We start from the raw sequence: 22,141 nt of genomic DNA on the forward strand, positions 1-22,141 counted from the left end.
GCAAATGCTGTGTTGAGAGGGATAGGCAAGGCTTCGAAAGGAGACATCTTATAGATGGAGTATCTGTCACGAAGCCAGGGCTCTGCCAGTACGCAGGCAGAGGTGAACCAAAACAAACACCCAGCTTGTGTCAAACAGTTTAATGAAAGCAGCACTTACTGTCTGACTGTTTTCATAGTCCAAATATAAAACATAAAGATAGCACTCAGCCACAGAATATAAAGCAAAGACTGATAGCAATAAAAGACACGTAATCACAATTATACACCACTAATTGGGAGAGTGGGACTATCCATATGTTGGATTTCATTCTTGCATTGTCACTCCTCACTGGCTATGCTGGGGGGAGGGGGCAGTTGCATCCCAGTTTAAGAAGAACCCTACATTCCCTAGCACTGGAATAAATTCTTAAAGAAAAAGTGTGACTTAAAGGCAGGTTAATCCAGAAACTACTTTTCAGAAATTGACCTGTGCTTGTCTTTGCTATCCATAATATGCTTATATACTAGAACTTTATGATATACAGTAGAGTCTCACTTATCCAACACTTGCTTATCCAATGTTCTGGATTATCCAACGCATTTTTGTAGTCAATGTTTTCAATACATCGTGATATTTTGGTGTTAAATTCGTAAATACAGTAATTGCTACATAGCATTACTACATATTGAACTATTTTTTCTGTCAAACTTGTTATATAACATTATGTTTTGGTGCTTAATTTGTAAAATCATAACCTAATTTGATGTTTAATAGGCTTTTCTTTAATCCCTCCTTATTATCCAACATATTCGCTTATCCAATGTTCTGCCGGCCCGTTTATGTTGGATAAGTGAGACTCTACTGTACATGTTTTCCAGTAGGAGAAGAGTAATGTTCAATATGTAGATACATATTAATATGTACATATATATTAAGAATCTTCTGTGTGTGATTAAATTATTGGCTTAAAATATGATATGATCAAAACATCTTTTAAAACAATGTTTGTAAATGTTAGGAAGTTTAAATGGGAAACTGAAAAATACAGCACACATCAACCCAAAATAAAATCAGTTTACAGCCATCTGTTAACATCTTACATTTGTATTAGTGTAAAGAAATATGTCTGGTGCTAGCACACCAGAAACAAATGATTCTTTAAATAACTACCTGGGAAACCAGACTCCCTAATATAGCAATAGATTTTTACTTATGTATAAACATATATATATATATATATATATATATATATATATATATATATCTCCAAATACAGAGTTATTTCCAAAGGCTTGCTGAATACTACAAAATGAAGAATGCCACTACTTTCACATTGGCAAGGGACCATTGAGCTTGCATATCTTGTGTTCTCAAATGTCACAGAACAAATTAAGTTTCTCAAATAGTTTGTGATGCTGTCTAATCCATTTAAAAAGGAAAAAGTTGAACCTCTCAGAAAGAATGCCTATAAAGCTTTCCTTGAGTCCAACCGATTATTGTAAGCTTAACCTAAAACCTTTGTGAAAATCTCAAAGTCAGGAATAGATCTTATCTAAAGCTACAAGAGAGATAATTTCAGCTGAACTTTAGGAAATGCTCCTTAACCATAGGAGAAGCTCATAATTGGAGGCAGTAACCAAAAGGAGTAGATAGGCTAGTTTTCCAGGAGGCCTTCATGTAGTCGCCAGTCAGCCTTCTGGTGTGATGCTCCATTTCTAGATTTCCTTCTTTCACTTAAGAGTTGATCTGGGGCCCATCTACACTGCCATATAATGCAATTTGAAACTGCATTATATGATCAATATAGACTCATATAATGCAGTTCAGTGCTGTTAAATTGCATTATATGTGTCCACACTGATCATATGATGCAGTTTCACAATTCAGTTTAACTGCATTGAATTTATTATCTGAAAATGATGTGGGAATTTGCAGTTCTCTTATGCCCTGAGGGATGCCTGGTGAACTAGCTAGCTAACATTGATAACGAATCAGGAAATGAAGACTCCGTCAGGATGAAGGCAAACAGAGGCTTTATTCAATATGCACAAAAGGGACACTAGTACAGCACAGGTACTCAAAAGGTACAAGTGTAAAAGTACATCCACAAGCAGACATTTTTATACACAAAATTTCCCATTCACTGATACTGCCTGGTTTCAAAATTTTCCTCCCTCTTCCCTGATTGGCCAGCTGGCAGAGCCAGTCAGCGTTTTTCCTGGCCTCTGATTGGCTGACAAGCGGGTTCAAGCCAGTGCACTTCACCCTGATTGGCAGGGGCACTGGTATCGTAGCTAGGGATCTCCTTCCAGCTGGGCAGGGAAGCTTGAAAGCCTCCAATCAGCCGGTGGGGGAGCTCCAGGGGCCATGCCAGCCCCCTTGGGTATGTAGTTCAGGAATGCAATAAACAATGAAAAAAAATCCAAATCCGATCTGACAGGATTTTGTAAATGCGTGGCCCTGCCAGATGACACAGTGGGAGTTGTTGTCCCAGATGTGTTTCCAAGTCCAGAGACAAAGGGAGAGTCCAGAGATGTAGATTTGCAGATGGAATCACAATCACAGTTTTGGTCTGGATCTTTGTCCTGTGACTGTCCAAGATCTCCAAGAAGATATCTCGGGGCCATGAATGGATGGCCTCCTGTTGGGATCTGGACCCATCTCTGGTTGGCATCTGGGATGTGGATGTGGTCTCTGGAAGACTGCTTAAGGGGAAAGTTACTGGAGTTCACAGTTTTGAGTTTAATGAATATTTGTCTTTCTTTTATAGAATTTAATAATAAAATAATAGCAAAAGTAATGAAAACAATAAAAAATAGAAGAGAAACAGTCATGGGGTGATGTTTAGTAAGGGTGGGAGAGAGGGATGGAGAGATATGAGAGAAGGGAGAAGAATGGGGGCCCTTGTCAAGGCTGAGTAGCACCTGAGGAGGTCATTTGTAGTATTTTATTATATTTTTAGCTCATTCAGTTATGCATATGTTTGTAGAAGAAGGAAAATAAATAGAAACAGAAGGAGGAGGAGGAGACGACGAAGGAAGAAGAGGAGAGGAGAGGAGGAGGAAGAGAGACGTGAGGAGAGATGCATGGTAGCTAGGGAAGGAATGAAAGAGAAACAAAGTGACTGGGGCCAGGAAGTGGAGGTGCTTTGGCTACTGTGTGGCTGCTGGCTGGCTGGCTTCCTGGCGGAGACAGGGAAAACGATCAGCTGGCAAATCTCCTCCGCAGCTGCGGAGGGTCGCCGGCACAGACCAGCCCAAACCATTCTCCTGTGCTATGGGTGCTGAGATGGGTGCATGGGGTTGTGATGGGTGGGTTGTTGGTGGTTCTGGGGGACCCAAGGGGCCATAGGAGATGGAGGCCATTCTCAATTCATTATGGCTTCCATCCTTGGGAGAACTACAGGTCACAGGGTCCACATTATGTGTATCTTTTATTAGGGGGGAGGGTCTGGTGTATTTGATAAAAGTCTACACTGCCATATAATCCAATTGAATACAGTTAAACTGCATTTTGAAATTGAATTATGTGGCAGTATAGATGGGATGTAGAGGGCCTACAGGATGGTTTCAGCATATAGAATTCTATGAAACAAACATAGTGGTGCTGACTGCAATCAATCATAGTTTTAACAATGATGCTGGATGCCAAGATACTTTGTTATCCAATTATTCATATGCTTTAGGCATTGCACCAGAGAAAAGTGTGCTCAATATTAAATCAGTTATAATCACAGTAACATTGTAATGAAATATTCAGTACAGAGGTCTTAGTCCAAGTTCAGTTGCTTGAACCTGGTGCAACATCATTTTCCTCTAGAAAACTTCTGGCTCAGTTGATTTTCAGGGAAAGGCAGTTGCCAAAATATGTCACATGCCAAAATGGGAGCCATTGTAAAGGTACAAGATGCTCACAACTGCCCTTCCTTGAGAAAACTATGCCCCCCAAGAGAACAGCAATAATGTGTACAGGGAACAAAGGACTGGGAAACTAGAATCAGAAATGATCCTATTGGGCTCTTAGAATCAGCCAGAAAGCTTGGCAAGTTGATCAGTGGATTTGCAGCCTGATATTGATAAAATAAGAAATCAAAAAGACATTTTCAAGGACTAAGAGTGTATATAAATGCTAGCAGTTTTCCATTGTACCAGGAAAACAGATGTATCAAATTGCAAGCAGGCTAGATTGTAAACCCAACTTTTGCCAGGGAAGTTAGCAAGAATGTATGCTTTAGCCAATCCAGAATGTACATTTGGAAGCATTCCACATGAGGTGATAATATTTGTTTTAACCAATATGTGAATGCCACTTGGCCCATCAGTTTATGTAGCCCAAGGGGTATAAAATAGTGTCACGTCCCTTGAAGGGGGGCGATTTTTTTTCTTTTGAGGGCTACCTGGCTCCAAGTCCCAGCTAGTAAAAAATAACAAATAAAAACCAGTGTTTTCTAACCCTCGGAAAGTCTCTCAGAGTGATCTGTTGGCCACTCGCCTCTCTAATATAGGCATATAATAGCTGAATTCCTGTCAGTATCAGCTGATAAAATTAATATTTGTACTCCAGCGCATGTCGTGCTGCCCATAAGTCCTGAAATTCTGACCATGGATAACTGAATTTCACCCAGTGGAGTAGTACTGGAACTGACTTCTAATTTTAAATGTGTATGATTGTTTTAATAGTAATATGTTCATGTTTTTTGGGGGGGTATGTTGTATGTTTCTATGTTGATAATTGAATGTTTTACCTATGCTGGAAACTGCTCTGAGTCCCTTTGGGGGGGGGGGGGAGATAGAGCAGCATACAAATAAAGTTGTTGTTGTTGTTGTTGTTGTTGTTGTTCTAAGTCATCTTTTAAACATGCTGGATTTGTTGTCTCCTATTCATAGACAATCCTCTGTAATGTGGCAAATTGTGGATTTTCACTTTCTAGCATAGGGTCCCTGAATGTGAACCTTAATGTCCTTTGCTTTCAGTTGTCCTCTTATATTAAATGAGGAAAAAGAACCAGCTGAGCTTTGAGCCACATCCATTTTTCTGCTTATGAAAATTGAAACTAGACACACACACAAGGGGGGCGGGATATAAGTAGTTACCCTTGCCTAGGTTGCAAAATAGCCTGGCCCCAGCACTGCTTGGAAGGGAGATCTCCATGCTTGAAGTTTGGTAAGCCTAAGGGCCCATGCTGAAAGAGCTATGGTGGTGTAGCAGTTAAGGTGTTGGAGACTCAGGCTCAAATTCTGGTTTAGTGGGTTGGCTTTGATGAGTCACAGTCTCCCACACTAATATTCCTAGGGATGGTATGAGGAGAAAAGGGAAATGATTGTCTTTGTTATTTCTAACTACTCGGCGAAAAGGTTTGATACAATACATGGACTAAATCTGATAATGTGACATTCCCATCTCTCTTTTTCAGGACTCTTAATTATTCGTATCCACTTTACAGCCGTTGCTCAGGATGAAAACTGTAAGTCCTTTCGGGATCATCAAGACAGTAAGAGCAGCATTAAAAGGCCTGTAGTTTTAAATGGTTTTATTCATTTTTTGTGAGGAATGTAAGTTCACTGGGAATGCCACAAAGGAAAGTCTACAACCCTAAACCTGTAGCTGAGTACAAAAAATTCCAGAGGTCCTTTGTTTTTAATTAAAAAGTAGTGATACTAAAAGCAGAGAGCAGATGAATCAATATCCATTTTATATTTGGATGAACTGGCTACTTGGGAAGTGGTAAGAGGCAAATCTACTTTATGAAAAGTGAAACAGAGTGCTTTTCTCTAAGGCTCGGTTCCAATAATGGTAGCTATTTCCATAATGCACTGGCAAATTCTAACCAATTCTATTCTTCCATTTCTCTCCTCTTAAACAGGTTGTGATTATTATGAGAAAGATGGAAACTGTACTGAAGGGTGTGAACCCTGTCTGTCGGGAGACTTCTGCTGTGGTAAAACGACTACCTTGCTTTTCAGAACAGAGTGAGATAATGACAGGGAACAGGAGGGGGCTGCTGCTGGCCCACAATTTCAGTTTGTAGTTCCTCTATCTTCACCATCTGGTAGCAGTTCCTGCAGATTCCTTGGTTAGACTTCCCTGTGAGAACCTTACCAAAGTACAAAAAAATCAACTACCAGCATCAGATTTCCAAGGTCTCAGATCAGTGAAAGGTTTATTCCCTTTGGTACTCTCAATTCAGCCAGCCTGGACAGGGCTTTTCTCAGTGTGAGCTTGCACTACTAAGACTTGGCCCTGCTAAGTCTGATATTTAGCAAGATACTCAACCTCAGTTCCTCATCTGGAACATAGGAGTAATAGCAATCTATCCTATATGAAATACGTTATTAGCCCTGTCTGTACAATATAGCTCTAAACATACCTTACTACATAAACATTGCATAAAAGATATATTTAAAATAGGGCAGCATTAAAGAAATATTTTACAGAGTTGTTAACAAACTTCATATGTAGATCCTACAAAAGTTTAAGGATGCAACTGTGGAGTGTGGGAGATGTAGGGCATTGTTTTTCAATATGAAATCTTCTCTCTAATGCATTTTTCCTTCAGTAATCACACTTCCAGCATTTTAGTTTCAGTTGCACACTTTAAAAAGTGGTTTAAGTATAAACAGAAAAGGGGCTAGCAAGGGAATACAGACACAGCAAAGATCAGGTATGAATGGTTCTCAGTGTCTCTCACTTTCTGCAAAACAGAAATCTAAGAACTGAAAGAGAATTTCATGGAGGCTGTCAAATTCTTATGTGTAGAGTGACCTAACTGAATATTGAATACAAAGTAGTCTTTCTGGATCCCACAGATAGCAGACCCTGACATTTTTCTACCTGAACGTGAATTTCAAATACCTCCCTTGTCTTCAAGATTAAGAACAGTAAGGTTCCAAACCTAGGAAATTGTTTTGGTATCTGAAGCAGAAGAATTTCACAATTTTTCTCCCTGGCTGTTGCAAACACAATAGCAATATGTTGTTGAAGGCTTTCATGGCTGGGATCACAGGGTTTTTGTATGTCTTTCGGGCTGTGTGGCCATGTTCCAGAAGTATTCTCTCCTGACGTTTTGCCCACATCTATGGCAGGCATCCTCAGGGAAGCAACGCTCTGAGGACAGAGGAGCCCCAAGGACGGCTAATGACTGAACAAAGGATGCCCCTCAGGCAAGAGACAAACCTTTCCAATGCTAATTAGGGTGATTAACTGAAACAATAATGCTAGCTTCCAACTGACAAAAGATTCTTGTCACACCCTGGACTCTCCACAGATATATATATTTTCCTTTCCTTGCCTAGTTTATCCATGCCTCACAACCTCTGAGGATGCCTGCCATAGATGTGGGCGAAACGTCAGGAGAGAATACTTCTGGAACATGGCCACACAGCCCGAAAGACATACAACAACCCCACAATAGCAATAAATTACATGACTGGCCATTTCCAAGTCTTCTGTAATATTCCTCAGAATCAGTTGCCCAAGACCTCATGGCTTGCCATCCTCCTGCCCTTTCAAATATCCCTCCACCCCAGCCACCACAAATACTGCCAATTCTACTATCTCTACTTAGTCCTTCTAAGTGTTTCAACACCTTGGAAATAATTCAAAATGTGTATGAGGAGCCTTATTTTTGATACTCCTGAGTTAGAGGGGGGGAAATGCTTCACTCAGTGGAATTGGGGTGAGGGCGTAATCTCCCCACTATATTGCATTTCCTTCTCCACCCCCAAATCATAATTCCAAGAAAGCTAAGAAACCCCCAAGAACTCATTTATGGGGGGGGGGGGGGATGAGGGGGGAGAAGAATGTCATCACACCCCTGAGCAGCACTATTGTGACATTGGATTTGGGCCAAAATCTTTTCAGAATTACTCTTGCCACCATCTGGCCATTTAGTGCATGCATGAGAAAATTGACTTCAACTTGAATTCTTATATATTATAGCTATTAATATATGCCAGAAGAGTGAAATAAAGTGTGGATCCCACGCTACCTGTAAAAATCGTTGTGGGGATTACATCTGTGAGTGTCTTAAAGGATTCTCACCAAACACCACGTTTAAGAATTCTACTGAGAACAACTGTAAAGGTAAGGACATTTTGAAAACTTTTGCTCCAGATGTTGCATGTTTACTTTTTGTGCATAGTGCTAACAGAAAAGGCCTGAAGGCTTCAGGAGAAGCCATGAACTGCACAGATAGATGTCAAAATTCGTACTTGTAGGATACAGGACACTGCTGTAAAATATAAGCCACCCAAAAAGCTACACTCCCTACCTACATCTGCAATCTATAGCCAAAATGAAGGTTTTTACATCTGTATTGGATGTTCTGTTACCACTCATGGCTCCATTAATTACATACATTTCCCCCTCTGTTTCACAATTCTAGCTCTGCTGATAAAATGCATTCTGAAGGGGCTCTTCACTTTCTGTAAGATGGTCTTGGAAGGATCTTTCACTGTACTGAATACTGTCCGTCATCAGGGCTTCCATAAAGTTTCCTGTTTCATTAGAAGATGCTTTTTTAGCTATTTCCCACAGTAGTGTATAATGGCTGTGGATGACCCTGTACCAGAGCAGCTTACTGATGCTGTTTTCAGGTACATAAATAAGAAACGTTTTTGACAATAGAGCAGTTTAAAAATGGCAAAAGAGTGGATAAAGGACTACGCCATGAGAAATAAAGAAGTATATAAACAGCCAGGGGTAAGACAATTATTATCCATGTTGGCTGGAGGATTGGGGTACTTCTAATCCAAAAAAGTCAATTTTCTAAGCTATAGATCAGTGGCTCCTAACCTTTTGTCCTCCAGATATTTTGAACTTCAGCTCCCACAAATCTTAACCGCTGGTAATGAGCTGGCTGGTATTTCTGAGAGTTGAAGTCTATAACAAATAAAGGACCAAAGATTGGAAACCACTGCTCTAGGTTGAATTGTCTAGGTTAGCTTTGGCTGTTCTGGCTGGAAGGACTCATTGAAGTCTCCCCAACACACCCATCCTCGACCCATTTTGACAACATTTGGATTTAATTTACCTTCCATGTGCAAAGTACACGTTTTGTAACCTAAGCTTTTCTCCCATCTGAAAATACCTCCAGACGAACAGCACTTTAGAAAAATGATGTGGCAAAGAAAAATACAGTAAGGGAAGGTTTTTTGGGAGGAGTATGAAAACAAACTAACATTCGCTCACTAGTCCTGTGTGTTAGATCTGCCATTCATATCACTTTATGATTTTTTTGTGTACTTTAGAGATTCTGTATAGGGACTAGTTACAGGCATGGACAAACTTTGGCTCTCCAAGTGTTTTGGACTTCAACTCCCACAATTCCCCTCTATGAACCACCATGGAGATTAAGATCTTCCGGGGAGGCCCTTCTCTTGGTCCCACCACCATTACAGGCACAATTGGCGGGGATGAGAGAGAGGGCCTTCTGAGTGATTGCCCCTCGGCTATAGAACTCCCTCCCTTGCGAGATTAGATCAGCCCCCTCCCTCCTGTCCTCTAGGAAGATGGAAAAATCTTGGCTGTGGGACCAAGCCTTTGGGACAGTGCAATAAGGTAACAATAGGAAATTGTACCCGACTGACCGGATTCAGTATGGATGATCTGTGATGGTTTTAAACAATTGATTTTAAAGTGCAGATAACTGATTCTATTGTTTTTTATATTTATAATTTATACTTTATTTTATACTTTGACATTGAATGTTTGCCGTATATATGTTGTGCTCTGCCCTGAGTCCCTTTCAAGGTGGGAAGGGTGGAATATAAATATAAAGGGCGGAATATAAGTAAATAAAATAAATAAATAAATTCCTAACAGCCAGAAAACTGGCTAGGATTTTTGAGAGTTGAAGTCAAAAACACCTGAAGGGCCAAAGTTTGCCCATGCCAAGACTAGTATGAAATAAGGCCATATAGAAAATGTATTAAGAAAAATACTTTCCTAACCCACTAAAGTGGATTTTATTGTTATTTTCAAAATTTAATAAAAATTATTTTAAAAATTATTTGCATATTTTACAACATTTAATTAATATGATATGCAGACATAATGTTCGGACATAGCTAGTGAATAATGTTCTGTATAATCTTTGTTTTACTACTGCTAAAAATAATATATGGGAAAACTTAAGAATTTTCTCATTTTAAGTGGCCACTAAGTATACAAGCCCAATCTGCTGACATGTGAGCAAGTTCTGTTTCTATATCACAGACGGATAGAACCTTACTCTTGTTTAGTGAAAGGTATACAGGCTGTCCCCAACTTATGAACAAGATAGGGTCTGTAGGCTTGTTCTTAAGTTGAATTTGCATGAAAGTAAGAACAAGTAAAATATTTAAAGGGAAGGATTTACACCCCTATGGTGTTTGTTTTACAGTCTGCACCCCTCTTTAAAAGTGCTTTGACTTCACTTTTTGTCCCTGTGAAAATTGGATTTTGGAAATTTAACTTGTTGTGGAAACAAGGATTATTGATAAAACTTCAGTGGATACAACTTTTTCCCATGATAACTCTTTCAGGGCTGAATTCCTTTTCTGAGGGGTAGATTTTTCACACTTCCTGTTGTCTCACCCCCATTCTTAACTATGAGTTATTTGTAAGTCAGATGTTTGTAACTAAGGGACTTACTATATTTGTGATTTTCAAAAGCAGTTTTGTTCATGTTCTTTCCTCATCGGTCACTTGGGATCTTATTATTTACAGCAGTAATTCATTATTCTTTGAAACCTATGACATTCCTTTGTCAGAGTTTGTCCACTTGTGGTTCTCTGGCAAAATGAATAAATTTCCAGTGGAGTAGCCATCTTCCTCTGCAGCAAAAGCAATAGAGTTATGTGGCACCACATTGGCTAACAAGCATTATTTGGCATCAACCTTTGTGGGCTGCAGACCACAAAGCTTGTGCCAAAACTCAAGGGTTGCAAAACTCTCTGAAGTGAAGAAAGATATCCTTTGTACCTTTTAGTGTGTTCTGCAATCCATTTTTTCTGTTTCTGCAAGGAATAGTGAATGACCAGTTAGAGAAGAGAGAGAAAGATCACTGCTTCATTTGGCAGCACTCCCATCATAGCATCCTCTTTTTTAGTTAAGTGTTCAGTGAGAAGAGAGTATCACCTATTTTTGCTCTTTATTTGTAGCTGAAACTGAGCATTTAATTACCTTCTCTCTGTGATGTGTGAGTTTCTCTTCATTCTTCCTCTTTTGAGCTGTAGATTTACCGTATTTCTCCACTTGATTCCATATGGGAATCACCAATGAAATCTAGTCTTTGCTTGGATAGGAAGCCTCATTGTCCCTTCCAATACCCTGCTATCATGTCCTCTTAGGATGCATGAAGAAGTCTTCATTTGTGAATTGCTGCTCTAAGTGAAGATTTCACAGCATGCTGCTTTGAATGGCTTAGGAAAAGCAGACCTTTGTAATCTACGAACTGGAATGACTTGTCTTTCTGCAGCCGCATGCTATTTCCTCCTCATTGAATAAATGATACCCCCTCTTGGGATTGATTTGCCATGTTTCACATAGATGCAGTTGTCTCTTTGCAGACATTGATGAGTGCCAGAAAAATGCTTCCATTTGTGGACCTAATGGAAGTTGCATCAACATCATAGGGGATTACCATTGTAAATGCAAACCAGGATTTGCGAAGAGTATAAAAGATGATAAAAAGCTATGCAAAGGTAACGCCTGATGGGCACATAATACTTCCTTTCTTCTCAGAGCAAATAATGCTTGGGCAGTGATGTTTCTTAAGTCACATCAGCACTACAATAAGCTAGTGTGTCAAAGTGAAGGTGACTGTGTGAATTCACTCCAAAAGCTTTGGGATTGGTCATCTGGAGCTGTTGGTAAAGCAGAACAGATTTCAGAATTTTGGGTGCTTTTTGAGAGATGGTCTGAAAACCTATCTACTATTTTTTGAGCTTGATCTACAAGCATGATAAACTGTTTTCAATCGAAAAATACTTCAGTGAAGTAGAGCAAACATCCTAAGTGTCATGTTGCAGGGCTCTACCCAGTAATGAGGGCAGAAACACACCCAAGTTGTGCTAAAACCAGTTTTGCTAAGCAATGAACTTAAAGAGTCTTTTCAAGGTCTGACTACAAAACATCAAAATAGCACATGGCTGATGTAATAAAACAAAAGTCCCAAGCTACAAAGGCACAAAGTCCAAATTAACATGAAATAAGCAAGGCAAACTGATGTCCAGTGTCTGAAGGTACAAACTGGTTTTCCAATCCAGGAATCTGTCAGGTATTTTCCTCTTCCTCAGTAGAGTACCAGAAGCGTTCCCAAGCCACAAACCAGCTAGGCCCCAGATTCCCCTGAATGATGCAGGAAATTAACTGTGCAATAAAGAGACCACACTCAGATGTTCTTTCACTGGAATATGTAGGAAGGGTTTATTGTCATGCATTTTACCATGTGGCCAGACCTAAAGCCCTCAGTACCTTACCTTTTGAGCTATGCCATGATTATTGACAGAATCAAGCCAAGAAGTCAGTCCAAATGAAGATACAGGGCTCCAAGATATAATAGGCACATTGCAAGGTTCTAAGGTGCTTCAGGATACAAAACAAGATCTGGGTATCAAGAGCCAGCCCAGAGGAACCAGCCAGAATACAAATCCCATAGTTACTGTTCTCCACACCTCTTTTAATGCAGACATTCACAATTGCAGCCCATATTGGCAGTCCTTCTCAAATAATCTCTGCAGCCTATGAACCATTACTTGGAAGGGAACTTGACCTCTTGCATTCCACAGCAGCTGAACTAAAACCACCAAACTGCTGGTCATGACAGTGGGCATGATTTGATATAGAGCAGATCTACACAACTTGGCAGTAGTAAGGGACCAAAATTAGTATTATAGAATAATAGAGCTGGAAGAGACCATGTGGGCCATCCAGCCCAACCTGCTGCCATGCAGGAAAAGCACAATCAAAACACCTCCAACAAATGGCCATCCAACCACTGTTTAAAAGCTTCCAAGAAAGGAGCTTCCGCCACACCCTGAAGCAGAGTGTTCCACTGCTGAACAGCTCTTACAGTCAGAAAATTCTTCCTAATGTTCAGGTGGAATCTTCTTTCCTGCAGTTGCTCTGAGTTCTAGTTTCCAAGGCAGAAGAAAACAAACTTGCTCCCTGCAGTTGACGGCATTTCTCCTTGTTGAAATTCATTTTGTTAGTTTTGACCTAGCTCTCTAATCTATTAAAGTAGTTTTGAATTCTGATTCTGTCTTCTGAAGTTGTCTGTATGTGAATGTTATTATCCTAACCTATTATTGGCCCAAATTGCTATATTATTAAGTACAGAGTTCATTGCTTCTCTTGGCACTTCACTTCGTAGGTTATATTAAGTTGTTCTTATCAATTAAATGATTCTCTATAATTAAATATGGAAAGCTGCATCTGAGATTAATCTAAATCTGAATAAGATGTATTTGTGAACATGTTTAAAAGAAATCCTTGGTACTTCTCAGAGCATCTCCCTGTGGAAAGGATAATGGCGAGAGCCCAAAATGTACATGTTCAAGAGCTTCTTATTACTGTTCTATGAGATGATGTGATATAAAGAGTGGGGATTTTCTTCAGGCAAATGGAATCCCCTTTCTTACTACCAGTACTTGCCAGGTCACTCATACACCAGAGTGATTATGCTGTTCAGCTTCAAGTGGGCCTCTCTTGTGGGCTATCATCCATAATGAAAGACACATAATTTAATTCAGTTACAATTAAAGTCACTGTACAAACATCTATTTGTTGAAGCATGAGCAAAATTTATTTATCGTGTCAGAAGCGAACTGAGGGAACAAGTTCTAATGTATTTGAAAACACAAAGTTAAAAAACTGGTATTATACTAAATGTCCTTTGACCAGTAGCTGGCCACTTGGAGTGCCTCTGGTGTTGCTGTAAGAAGGCCTTCCATTGTGCATGTGGCAGGGCTCAGACTTCATTGTAGTAGGTGACCTGTGGTTTGCTCTTCTCCACACTCACATGTCATGGGCTCCACTTTGTGGCCCCATTTCTTAAGGTTGGCTCTGGATCTTGTGGTGCCAGAGCTCAGTCTGTTCAGTGCCTTCCAAGTTGCCCAGTCTTCTGTATGCCCATGAGCAAAATGTCACATAGAATTTTGAAGAATGCCTTTCACCATGTCTTAGATGATTCATAATCAATTTTACATTTCTATTTTGTCACCAAATATGCCACCAGTCTACTCAGCAGATAATCAGTTTTCCTTTGTTGGGGAGGCACATACATATTTGTGTTTCTGCATGCATACATACCTCATCTCTTCAGATTTCTTAAGTTTCATGCTGTTTTCTTTTCTTTTTCTCCTTCTCTTTCAGATATAAATGAGTGTGGGGATAAGAATTGTTGTGATCCAACTGCCACATGTGAAAACACCATAGGGTCTTACAAATGTATATGTCCAACAGGGCACTTCAAATATAATGATGCTGTCCGTGGTGGCAGAAACGCCATAAAATGCAAAGGTGAGTTTTGATGGAGAAGGCTGTAAAATCTTTTGGGTGGGACAGTGTTCTAAAGATGGAAGGCTAACACTGAAGCAAACTGTGCAAAATAATATATGTAGAGTCTAAAACTGTGTGCGTTTATGGATGTTTGTTCATTTACCTGATCTGGAATAACAGGGGCATAAATTGACTCTGCTCCCTTTTGTCTCACATTGATATTTGCTACATAAATGTTCTAGCAAAGTTAAATCTGCCCAAGACAGAAAAAAGGAGAATAGTTCTATTGATTGTTTCAATAAGACAAAACACTTACCTCGCCTGGCTTGTTTCAGTGGCTCCCTGCATGCAAAGACAATTTGATTCCAGATGTGTTAACAGTGCTCATTTGCTGCTCAGGCTACATCTAACTAGGCTTCCCAGGTGTGTTATATCTATTACAACCACTATTGATGGCTCATCTCCACAGGGGTGACTAGTTTCTAGTCCCCTGGAATGCTGGTTTGACAGCTTCCTCTTCCAGCCTGAGTGACTGGCAACAATTAGCCCCCCTCTGCTCACCACTGTTTCTGCTTCATTCAGATGGTTCTTGAATTAGAAGCCCATTTCCGCAGTGCCTGTAACCCAAGCAGCTTTTGTTCCTAGATCCTCTAGCTGGGGGAAACTTGGCTGGCATCACTGACTCCCTCTGTTTGTATCCCGGGGAGGCACCTTTTTTCAGTATGCTTCCCACAATCCAAAATTTATGTGGCAGCTCCATGCCAAGAATTCAGTGGGACATCAACAAGATGAAACCTGATTGTACTGCACAGCAATCAGTGTTTGCAAAGGGTTACAACTCAGACTGTAGCTCCCAGAATCCTTCAGCCAACATGGCTACTCAGAGAACTTTAGCCTGAAAAGTCCAAGCTCTGACATAGCTCCCAGGCCTTCTTGATGCTTAAAGATATTTGATTGTGTTTCTAACCCTCAATAATGCAAAACTTTGGAGCAAAAAAGCCAGACAATTTTATAGTTGCATTTAGCATATGAAACTTTTGAAAACATGGCATGCTCAAGAGAACCTGGATTCTTGTAGTGTAAATTTGTCCTTATTAGCTGATACATATCACTAGCATATGGAAATAATTTTTAAATGGCAAAGAACATAGGATTTTTATCTTGCTCTTATTCCAAAGAGCTCAGAGAGGGGCTGCATGAATTTCCCTTCTCCCCATTTTGTCCTCACAACAACTTTGTGAAGCAGGCTACAATGAGATCAGCCAGCCAAACATCAAGCAGTGATCTCCACATCTTAGTAGAGCTTTGCAGCTGCTTCTCATAGGAAGAACTTTTTTACCAAGTCAAACCACTGGTCAGTATCACTTAGCCATCCTCAGACTTATGCCCCCAATGTGTTTTACACTGCAGTTCTCATTCTCATTGACTGTGCTGATTGGAGGAGTACTCCAGATCCCTTATTACATCACACTGGCTCTCTGGCTTGAGTAGACTTTTTAATCATTGCCAAATCTCTTTTGGATGCCTTTCCCACATTTGAAAAATAGGAATAATACAGATTGGCCTCCCACAATGATAAGGAGGACAAAAATAGTAAACAACAGTCTATGACTGAGTCTGTAGACTGAGTCTACTTCTGGTATCATCTAGGAATAGAAGCTGCTTCTCTTTCAAGAGCAGCTAGTGTAGGAGGATCCCAGGTGCCAATCAGCAGAAGTGTACTTGATAAGATTTTGGAGCATCCGGGAAAGGAGACAGAGCCTTCACTGACAGTTAAAGGCTGCTCCTTCTCCAGATGATCAAGGTGTCTGGGTGTATCCCCGCACCCCATATATCCAGGAGGAACTGCAGCTAGGAACCTTCCAGCTTTAGTTGCATACCAGCACATTGCAAAAGGGGGGTACCAGATCCCTCCTTCCTCAACATCTTGAAAAGTGCATCTGCAGCTGTGACTGTATGTAACCAAACAGATTCTAATCAAGTACCAATTACCTCATTCCCTTGGTCTGAAGTAGAACTTCTTGAATCCAACTGTCCCTCAGCCAAATGCAGCCATGGTAAGTCCTCTATGTGATGTTGAATTCTGCCATATTCAGTGGTTCCCACTCAGAGAGGAACTACTGAAGCCATTGTGGACATTCCTGATAAAGAAACAATGTAAAATGCTTTGTCCGTTTTTTAAAGACCAGAATAATGCTTTTGAAAGAGATGTGGAATAATACTTTCTGGTTTCTGTTTATTTCCATAGCAATCAGCATTCCTGCACCTTCAGATCATAATTGCTCAGATGGACAGGTGAGTCACAAACAGTGGAGCTTGCAATTCAAGGCCAAATGGAATCCATGGCACAGATCAAGGGTGCAGGGCTAAGCTCCAGCTAAAGCTAGCTATATGTCATAGGAAGAGGAGCCAATGCTGTCATGCTGTAGTGGAAGGGGTGGCAAACCACCCGCATGAGGTCACATCTGTCCTGGAGGTTTCCAGTAAACCTGTAGAAAGGTTTTTGTGTGTTACTAAGTAGAGGGGATCCACACTAGTAGAGGCCATTTTCCAAAGATGTTTTATGTTCAGCTAAAGAGGACTGGGAATTCTCGTTGACATTCTCACATTGCTAAATTCTGGCATGCTCTTATTTTTTATCTACTTACATACTATGCTATTTACTACAGAAAACACAACCCTGATTTATTTGCCCAGTAAACAGAATGGTGGTCTGTGGACAAGTGCTAGTCCATAGCAAGTTTCCAAGAAAGAAGTAGTTATAGCCAGATATGACAATATGGTACAAACTTCAGGTTAAAAACATTTGCTGGTTTCTGATATCAAATGGTCTGAATATCGCATAGAACTGATCAAAACTTGTGGAATTGAAACTTCCCACTAAGTGTTCATTCTCTCTTTTCTGTCCTCTGGAAGCCACCTATAGTACGCTATCGGTCCAAAGGCTGTCTGCCTCAACCAGTGTGTTGCAGCTAATCTCTTATGTTGTGTAGCAACAGAAGCAAAATGGCCACAAATATTGTTGTTTCCCTGAAAACAAGCTTTCAGTTTACTGAAAAGGGGAATTTTTAAATTACTGTTGTAGAAAATATGAGCTGCTTTGAATTTTGCTATTAAATGCATTAGAACAAATTGTTGTAATTGGATTACAGCCAGGCATTTTTATTTCACATTCCTCTCTCCACCATTCCCACACCCCCTTTCCTGTCTCCCAGCCCACAGCACCAACCCTTTTTGACTTTTCTCCCATTTCGAATAAACAACTGGTGTGCTGATGGAGTTTGGATTGGGACCCTCTCTCAGGCCATTGACTCAATGCAGCTTGGCCTCCCCTGCCACCTGCCCCCTGCCCCCAGTATTTTATTTTATTTTTAAATCAAGCATGCCAGGGCCAACATTGAATCTGATTTGACCCTTAAACTTCTAAACAAATGTAACAATTGGCCCAGCTGTTCCCGTTCTCACCTCCTCACCCCCATCTCCACCCAATGGAGTTGTGGGGTAATTGTTTTGCAGATCTTCCTCTGTAACTTTACGACAGAGGTGAGACATCTCTATAATTCTTCACTGAATATGCGGACCTCTGGGGATGTTGAAATAGTTCTGAAGGTATGTTTCACCTAATGAGTTTGTTTCGTCTCTGTGTCCACTCACATCTGCTTTTGTGACCCAAAGGTCAATGCCATTGGGATTAGAAAATTGTGGTACTCATTCTCAAATCTGCAGGGACAGAGGCCAGCATTTCCTATTGATTGTAAGAGGAATAGGACTTCACACTGTCCATGTTGGGGAAACACACTGCAGGGATCTGTATTCAACTGGGAGTCCCTGTGGTGTGCCTCCATATTTCACTCTGACTGTAATACAGTTCAAATCATCCACTTCCTGGGCTGTAAGCGATACCTCAATACCTTGGATCCATATAAAACTTTGCCTGACTTCAAAAGGCTTCTTTTCTGTTACCTCCAATCAATGAGCAGAGACAAAAATAGAAGAGGCTCCTGGGCTGCTGGTAAACACACACACACACCCCTCCTGGTGTGTAGCACTTGGTCTAAAACAGAAAACATCAATGTAGCACTTAGGCTTGAAATTTTCCATCCTCACTTTGCGTATTGCAGATACATGCAAAAAGTGTGTGACATGGCATTGCTCTTCGATCATGTTTGCAATAGACTCTTAAGACATTTTCTCCTATTTCCTGCCTTTAGAAAGAAAATGTCAGGGAAAATACAATTGCTTTTTAGAGCACTCAGTTTTGCTTTCCACGCCATAGCAACATAATTTGCTACTGTAGATTCTGGACAGAAAAGTTGTGCAAGCACCCTTAAAAATGGTCACAATTTACTTTGGGACAGCCATCCTCAAACTGCAGGCCTCCAGCTGTTTGGGCCTCCAACGCCCATAATTCATGTCCATTGAACAAGCTAGCTGGGGTCCTGGGAGTTGGAGATCCAATCAGCTGGAGGCCTGCAGTTTGAGGATCCCTGCTTTGGGATGTCAGGAGGGTCCATCAAAAACTCAATTGTTATTAAAATTAAAGTTTTTGAAATTCTGAATTTATGGAGTTTACTATTAGTAATGCAAAGTCTTTCTGTTATATAAACACATATTGCTTTAATCTTCCTTTCACTGATGTGTGACTTCAAGTCACCTGTTGACTTAGGGTGACCTTGTGTATTTCATAGGTTTTTCTTGGCCAAAGAATACTCATGACATGGTTTTGCCAGTTGCTTCTTCTAAAATACAGTATGACCTCCTCCCCCTTATACCTGTATTTGATATCTTCCATGATTTGACTTATCCAAGTCCCCCAGAGTGGATCTGTGATATGTTCAAAGTACAGTCAAGATATAGGGTTCACTATTATCTATGGTTAGGAGCCCCCATTGGCATAGCAGATTAAACCACTGAGCTACTGAATTTGCTGATAGAAAGATTGGTGGTTTGAATCCGGGGAGCAGAGTGAGCTCCCATTGTTTGCCCCAGCTTCTGCCAATCAGTTCAAAAACATGCAAGTGTGAGCAGATGAATAGGTATCGCTCCAGTGGGAAGGTAACAGCACTCCATGCAGTCACGCTGACCACATGACCTTGGAGGCGTCTACGGACAACGCCGGCTCTTCGGCTTAGACATGGAGATGAGCACCACCCCCCAGAGTTGGACACGACTAGACTTAATGTCAGGGGAAAACCTTTACCTTGACTATTATCCATGGTTTCATGTATCCATGGTGGGGGAAGTGTCTTGGGACATATGTTCCATGATATGGAGGTCAAACTATATAGCCTACAGCACCTGGTACTTGATGGTCTACCATTCAAATACTAACCAAGACTGGTTCTGCTTAGTTTTAAAGATCAGATGGGATCTGGTCATTGTAATTCTACCTTAATGCTTTCCCTCAGCTCTTTTTCATTTGTATCCTGCACCCCATCCCAAACAAAAAACACTTTCCCTGTGTTCAAATTCAGACTCCTTCATCCTATCTCCATCACTCAGCATAAACCAATACATTTGCGCAATATTGGCAAACTCAAGTCTGATTCACCAAGCTGACTTAGATCTATCCCAGCTGTGTTAAATACTGGTAGGAGAGATTTTATATATATGTGTGTGTGTGTGTGTGTGTGTGTGTGTGTGTGTGTGTGTGTGTGTGTACACACACACACACACACACATATATATGGGAGAAACAGACATCAGATTCCAGCTGGCAACTAAGAGTAAAAAACCATAAATGAACCAATGCATTTGACCAATATATTAACCACTGTGAAAGACAATTAACTGTCAGAAATCTATTCATAAAAAATACAAGAGAATCACACACAAACATTTGCTTCAAAAGTGAACTGTAACCAAATTGCGCAATATTATTTCAGACATCATCTCATATGACGTTTGTAAAAAAAACTGATGGGACAACAAACTGAACATGTGCATAAATAAAATGGTTATAAGGAAGGTGTAGGAACATTCTATACCTAAGAATTTGATCGTCTGAGCAGCATGAGATCTTTCTATTTGTACAAACCTTCCTACATCAAGCAGCGCTCATTGTTTTCAGGCAGGGCCTTATCAACAGATCTTTTAACACTGAGATATAAGTTGCAACATGTTATAACCACAGAGGAAATCAATATGCCTGTAAGCCAGTTTCTTTTATTCTTGATGGAAATTTAAAATGTGCATCTTGTTCCACATGCAAGAAAGAGAAATGAGATCAGTGTGTATGTGCTATTAATATTTCACGATTGTTGCCATTTTTTGGATGAAGTCCTAAAAATGTTTATGAGGTAGTAAATACAGCTGAAAATGACGGGGCTTCCTTCCAAGTAGCTCTGCTCTGGAACAGAGTGTTAACATACAGAATATTTTCTAATTCTCACCCATTTTTACTATTAGGTTTTCTTTGCCATCAGAAAAGCTGAAAACTGGTAGTCCTTTCATAGAAGATAAAGACATTACACTTCAGTTGGAATGTCCTGAGCCAAGTGAGCACAACTGGCCTTTTCATATTAGCATTATGGCACCATTCACTCTCTCAGAGCTAACTACACAACAGTTTACATTTCAGTGCATTGTCTTAAGGCAGCTTCAAACACTCTTCCGTATGCTCAAGAACAAACAAACAGTTAAATTTCACACACTCTCTGATTCTCATTCTCCGGTTTTTTGATGGCAGATGACCATATTTAATTGACACCCCCACACCCTTTCTTCTGGAAGTCTTTGGGGATCACACTAAATATGATTAGCATGTATTTAGAAGGAAAGCACTCTCAAACAGTAAAAGATGTCTTTTTGACATAGCATGTGCTTTTGCTTTACTGTGTATCTTGCATTCTGATTGCTTTGGTTTGTGATTGATCACTAAGAAATAAACATGAGTTAACATTGACAAATCTGATTGTTCAATCATAAACCCACTGTGGGAAGGAAACTATGTCAATTGCAGTGAATATGCATTTCTCTTAGCATCTCTTTCGAACTTGAACAATTGGAGTATAGTTCCTCAATTGAGCTACATCTTATCCTCCATTGCAGAGTCTTTTGGCTCTATTGGATAGTCTAATGAGTCTGTTGAAGACTGCAAGCAAGGTGGAAAGACACAATACAGTCACCGAGATGATGAAATCAGTAGAAGACTTCCTCAGAGTTTTGGCATTTGCTCTCCCCTCAGGGCTCAGCAGTGTGTCCAGTGAAACCACAGGTGAGTGGCTGTAGAGTACTGAGTTGGGGGGGGGGGGGTGATCTGAAACTTTTTTTCTGGCAGAAAATGGAGTCCTCCTTCTTTTTCTGTATCCTATAATACCATTAGTGGGGGAAGCTTGATGCTGGTGGATGGAAATTATTGCGCCAAAATGCTTGTGTGTGTGTGTGTGTGTGTGTGTGTGTGTGTGTGTGTGTGTGTGTGTGTAAAGAAATCCTTGCAAAGTTGGTTTGCAAAGGGAACTCTGCAAAAGAGCTCAGCTTTGCAGAGGCAAAGCCACGCCTAAAACAATGTATCTGTTTGCTGACAGATGGCTGAGATTGTCAGTTGGAATTTGAGCTTCAAGAGAGAGCACAGGAAAGTCAGTCTCTCTCTAGCTACAGTCAAGTAGCTATTTTGAATATGCTATGCCAGGGGTCCCCAAACTAAGGCCCGGGGGCCAGATGTGGCCCTCCAAGGTCA

The 22,141-nt window shown here is 40.5% G+C and overlaps 1 protein-coding gene across 1 annotated transcript in view; it reads left to right on the top strand.

The window, feature by feature from the left end:
• The first annotated feature begins 7,920 nt into the window (after positions 1–7,920).
• Positions 7,921–22,141, top strand: part of adgre5 (adhesion G protein-coupled receptor E5) — a 28,218-nt gene continuing 13,997 nt past the window's right edge. The window contains exons 1-5 of the mRNA XM_062970520.1: positions 7,921–8,064; positions 14,338–14,484; positions 16,712–16,758; positions 17,980–18,072; positions 21,514–21,679. Of these exons, the coding sequence (XP_062826590.1) occupies positions 18,037–18,072; positions 21,514–21,679 (202 nt within the window). The 5' untranslated portion in view covers positions 7,921–8,064; positions 14,338–14,484; positions 16,712–16,758; positions 17,980–18,036. The remainder of the gene's footprint in view (positions 8,065–14,337; positions 14,485–16,711; positions 16,759–17,979; positions 18,073–21,513; positions 21,680–22,141) is intronic.

Source organism: Anolis carolinensis, chromosome 2 (genome assembly GCF_035594765.1).
Source record: "Anolis carolinensis isolate JA03-04 chromosome 2, rAnoCar3.1.pri, whole genome shotgun sequence".
Taxonomy (NCBI): Eukaryota; Metazoa; Chordata; class Lepidosauria; order Squamata; family Dactyloidae; genus Anolis; species Anolis carolinensis.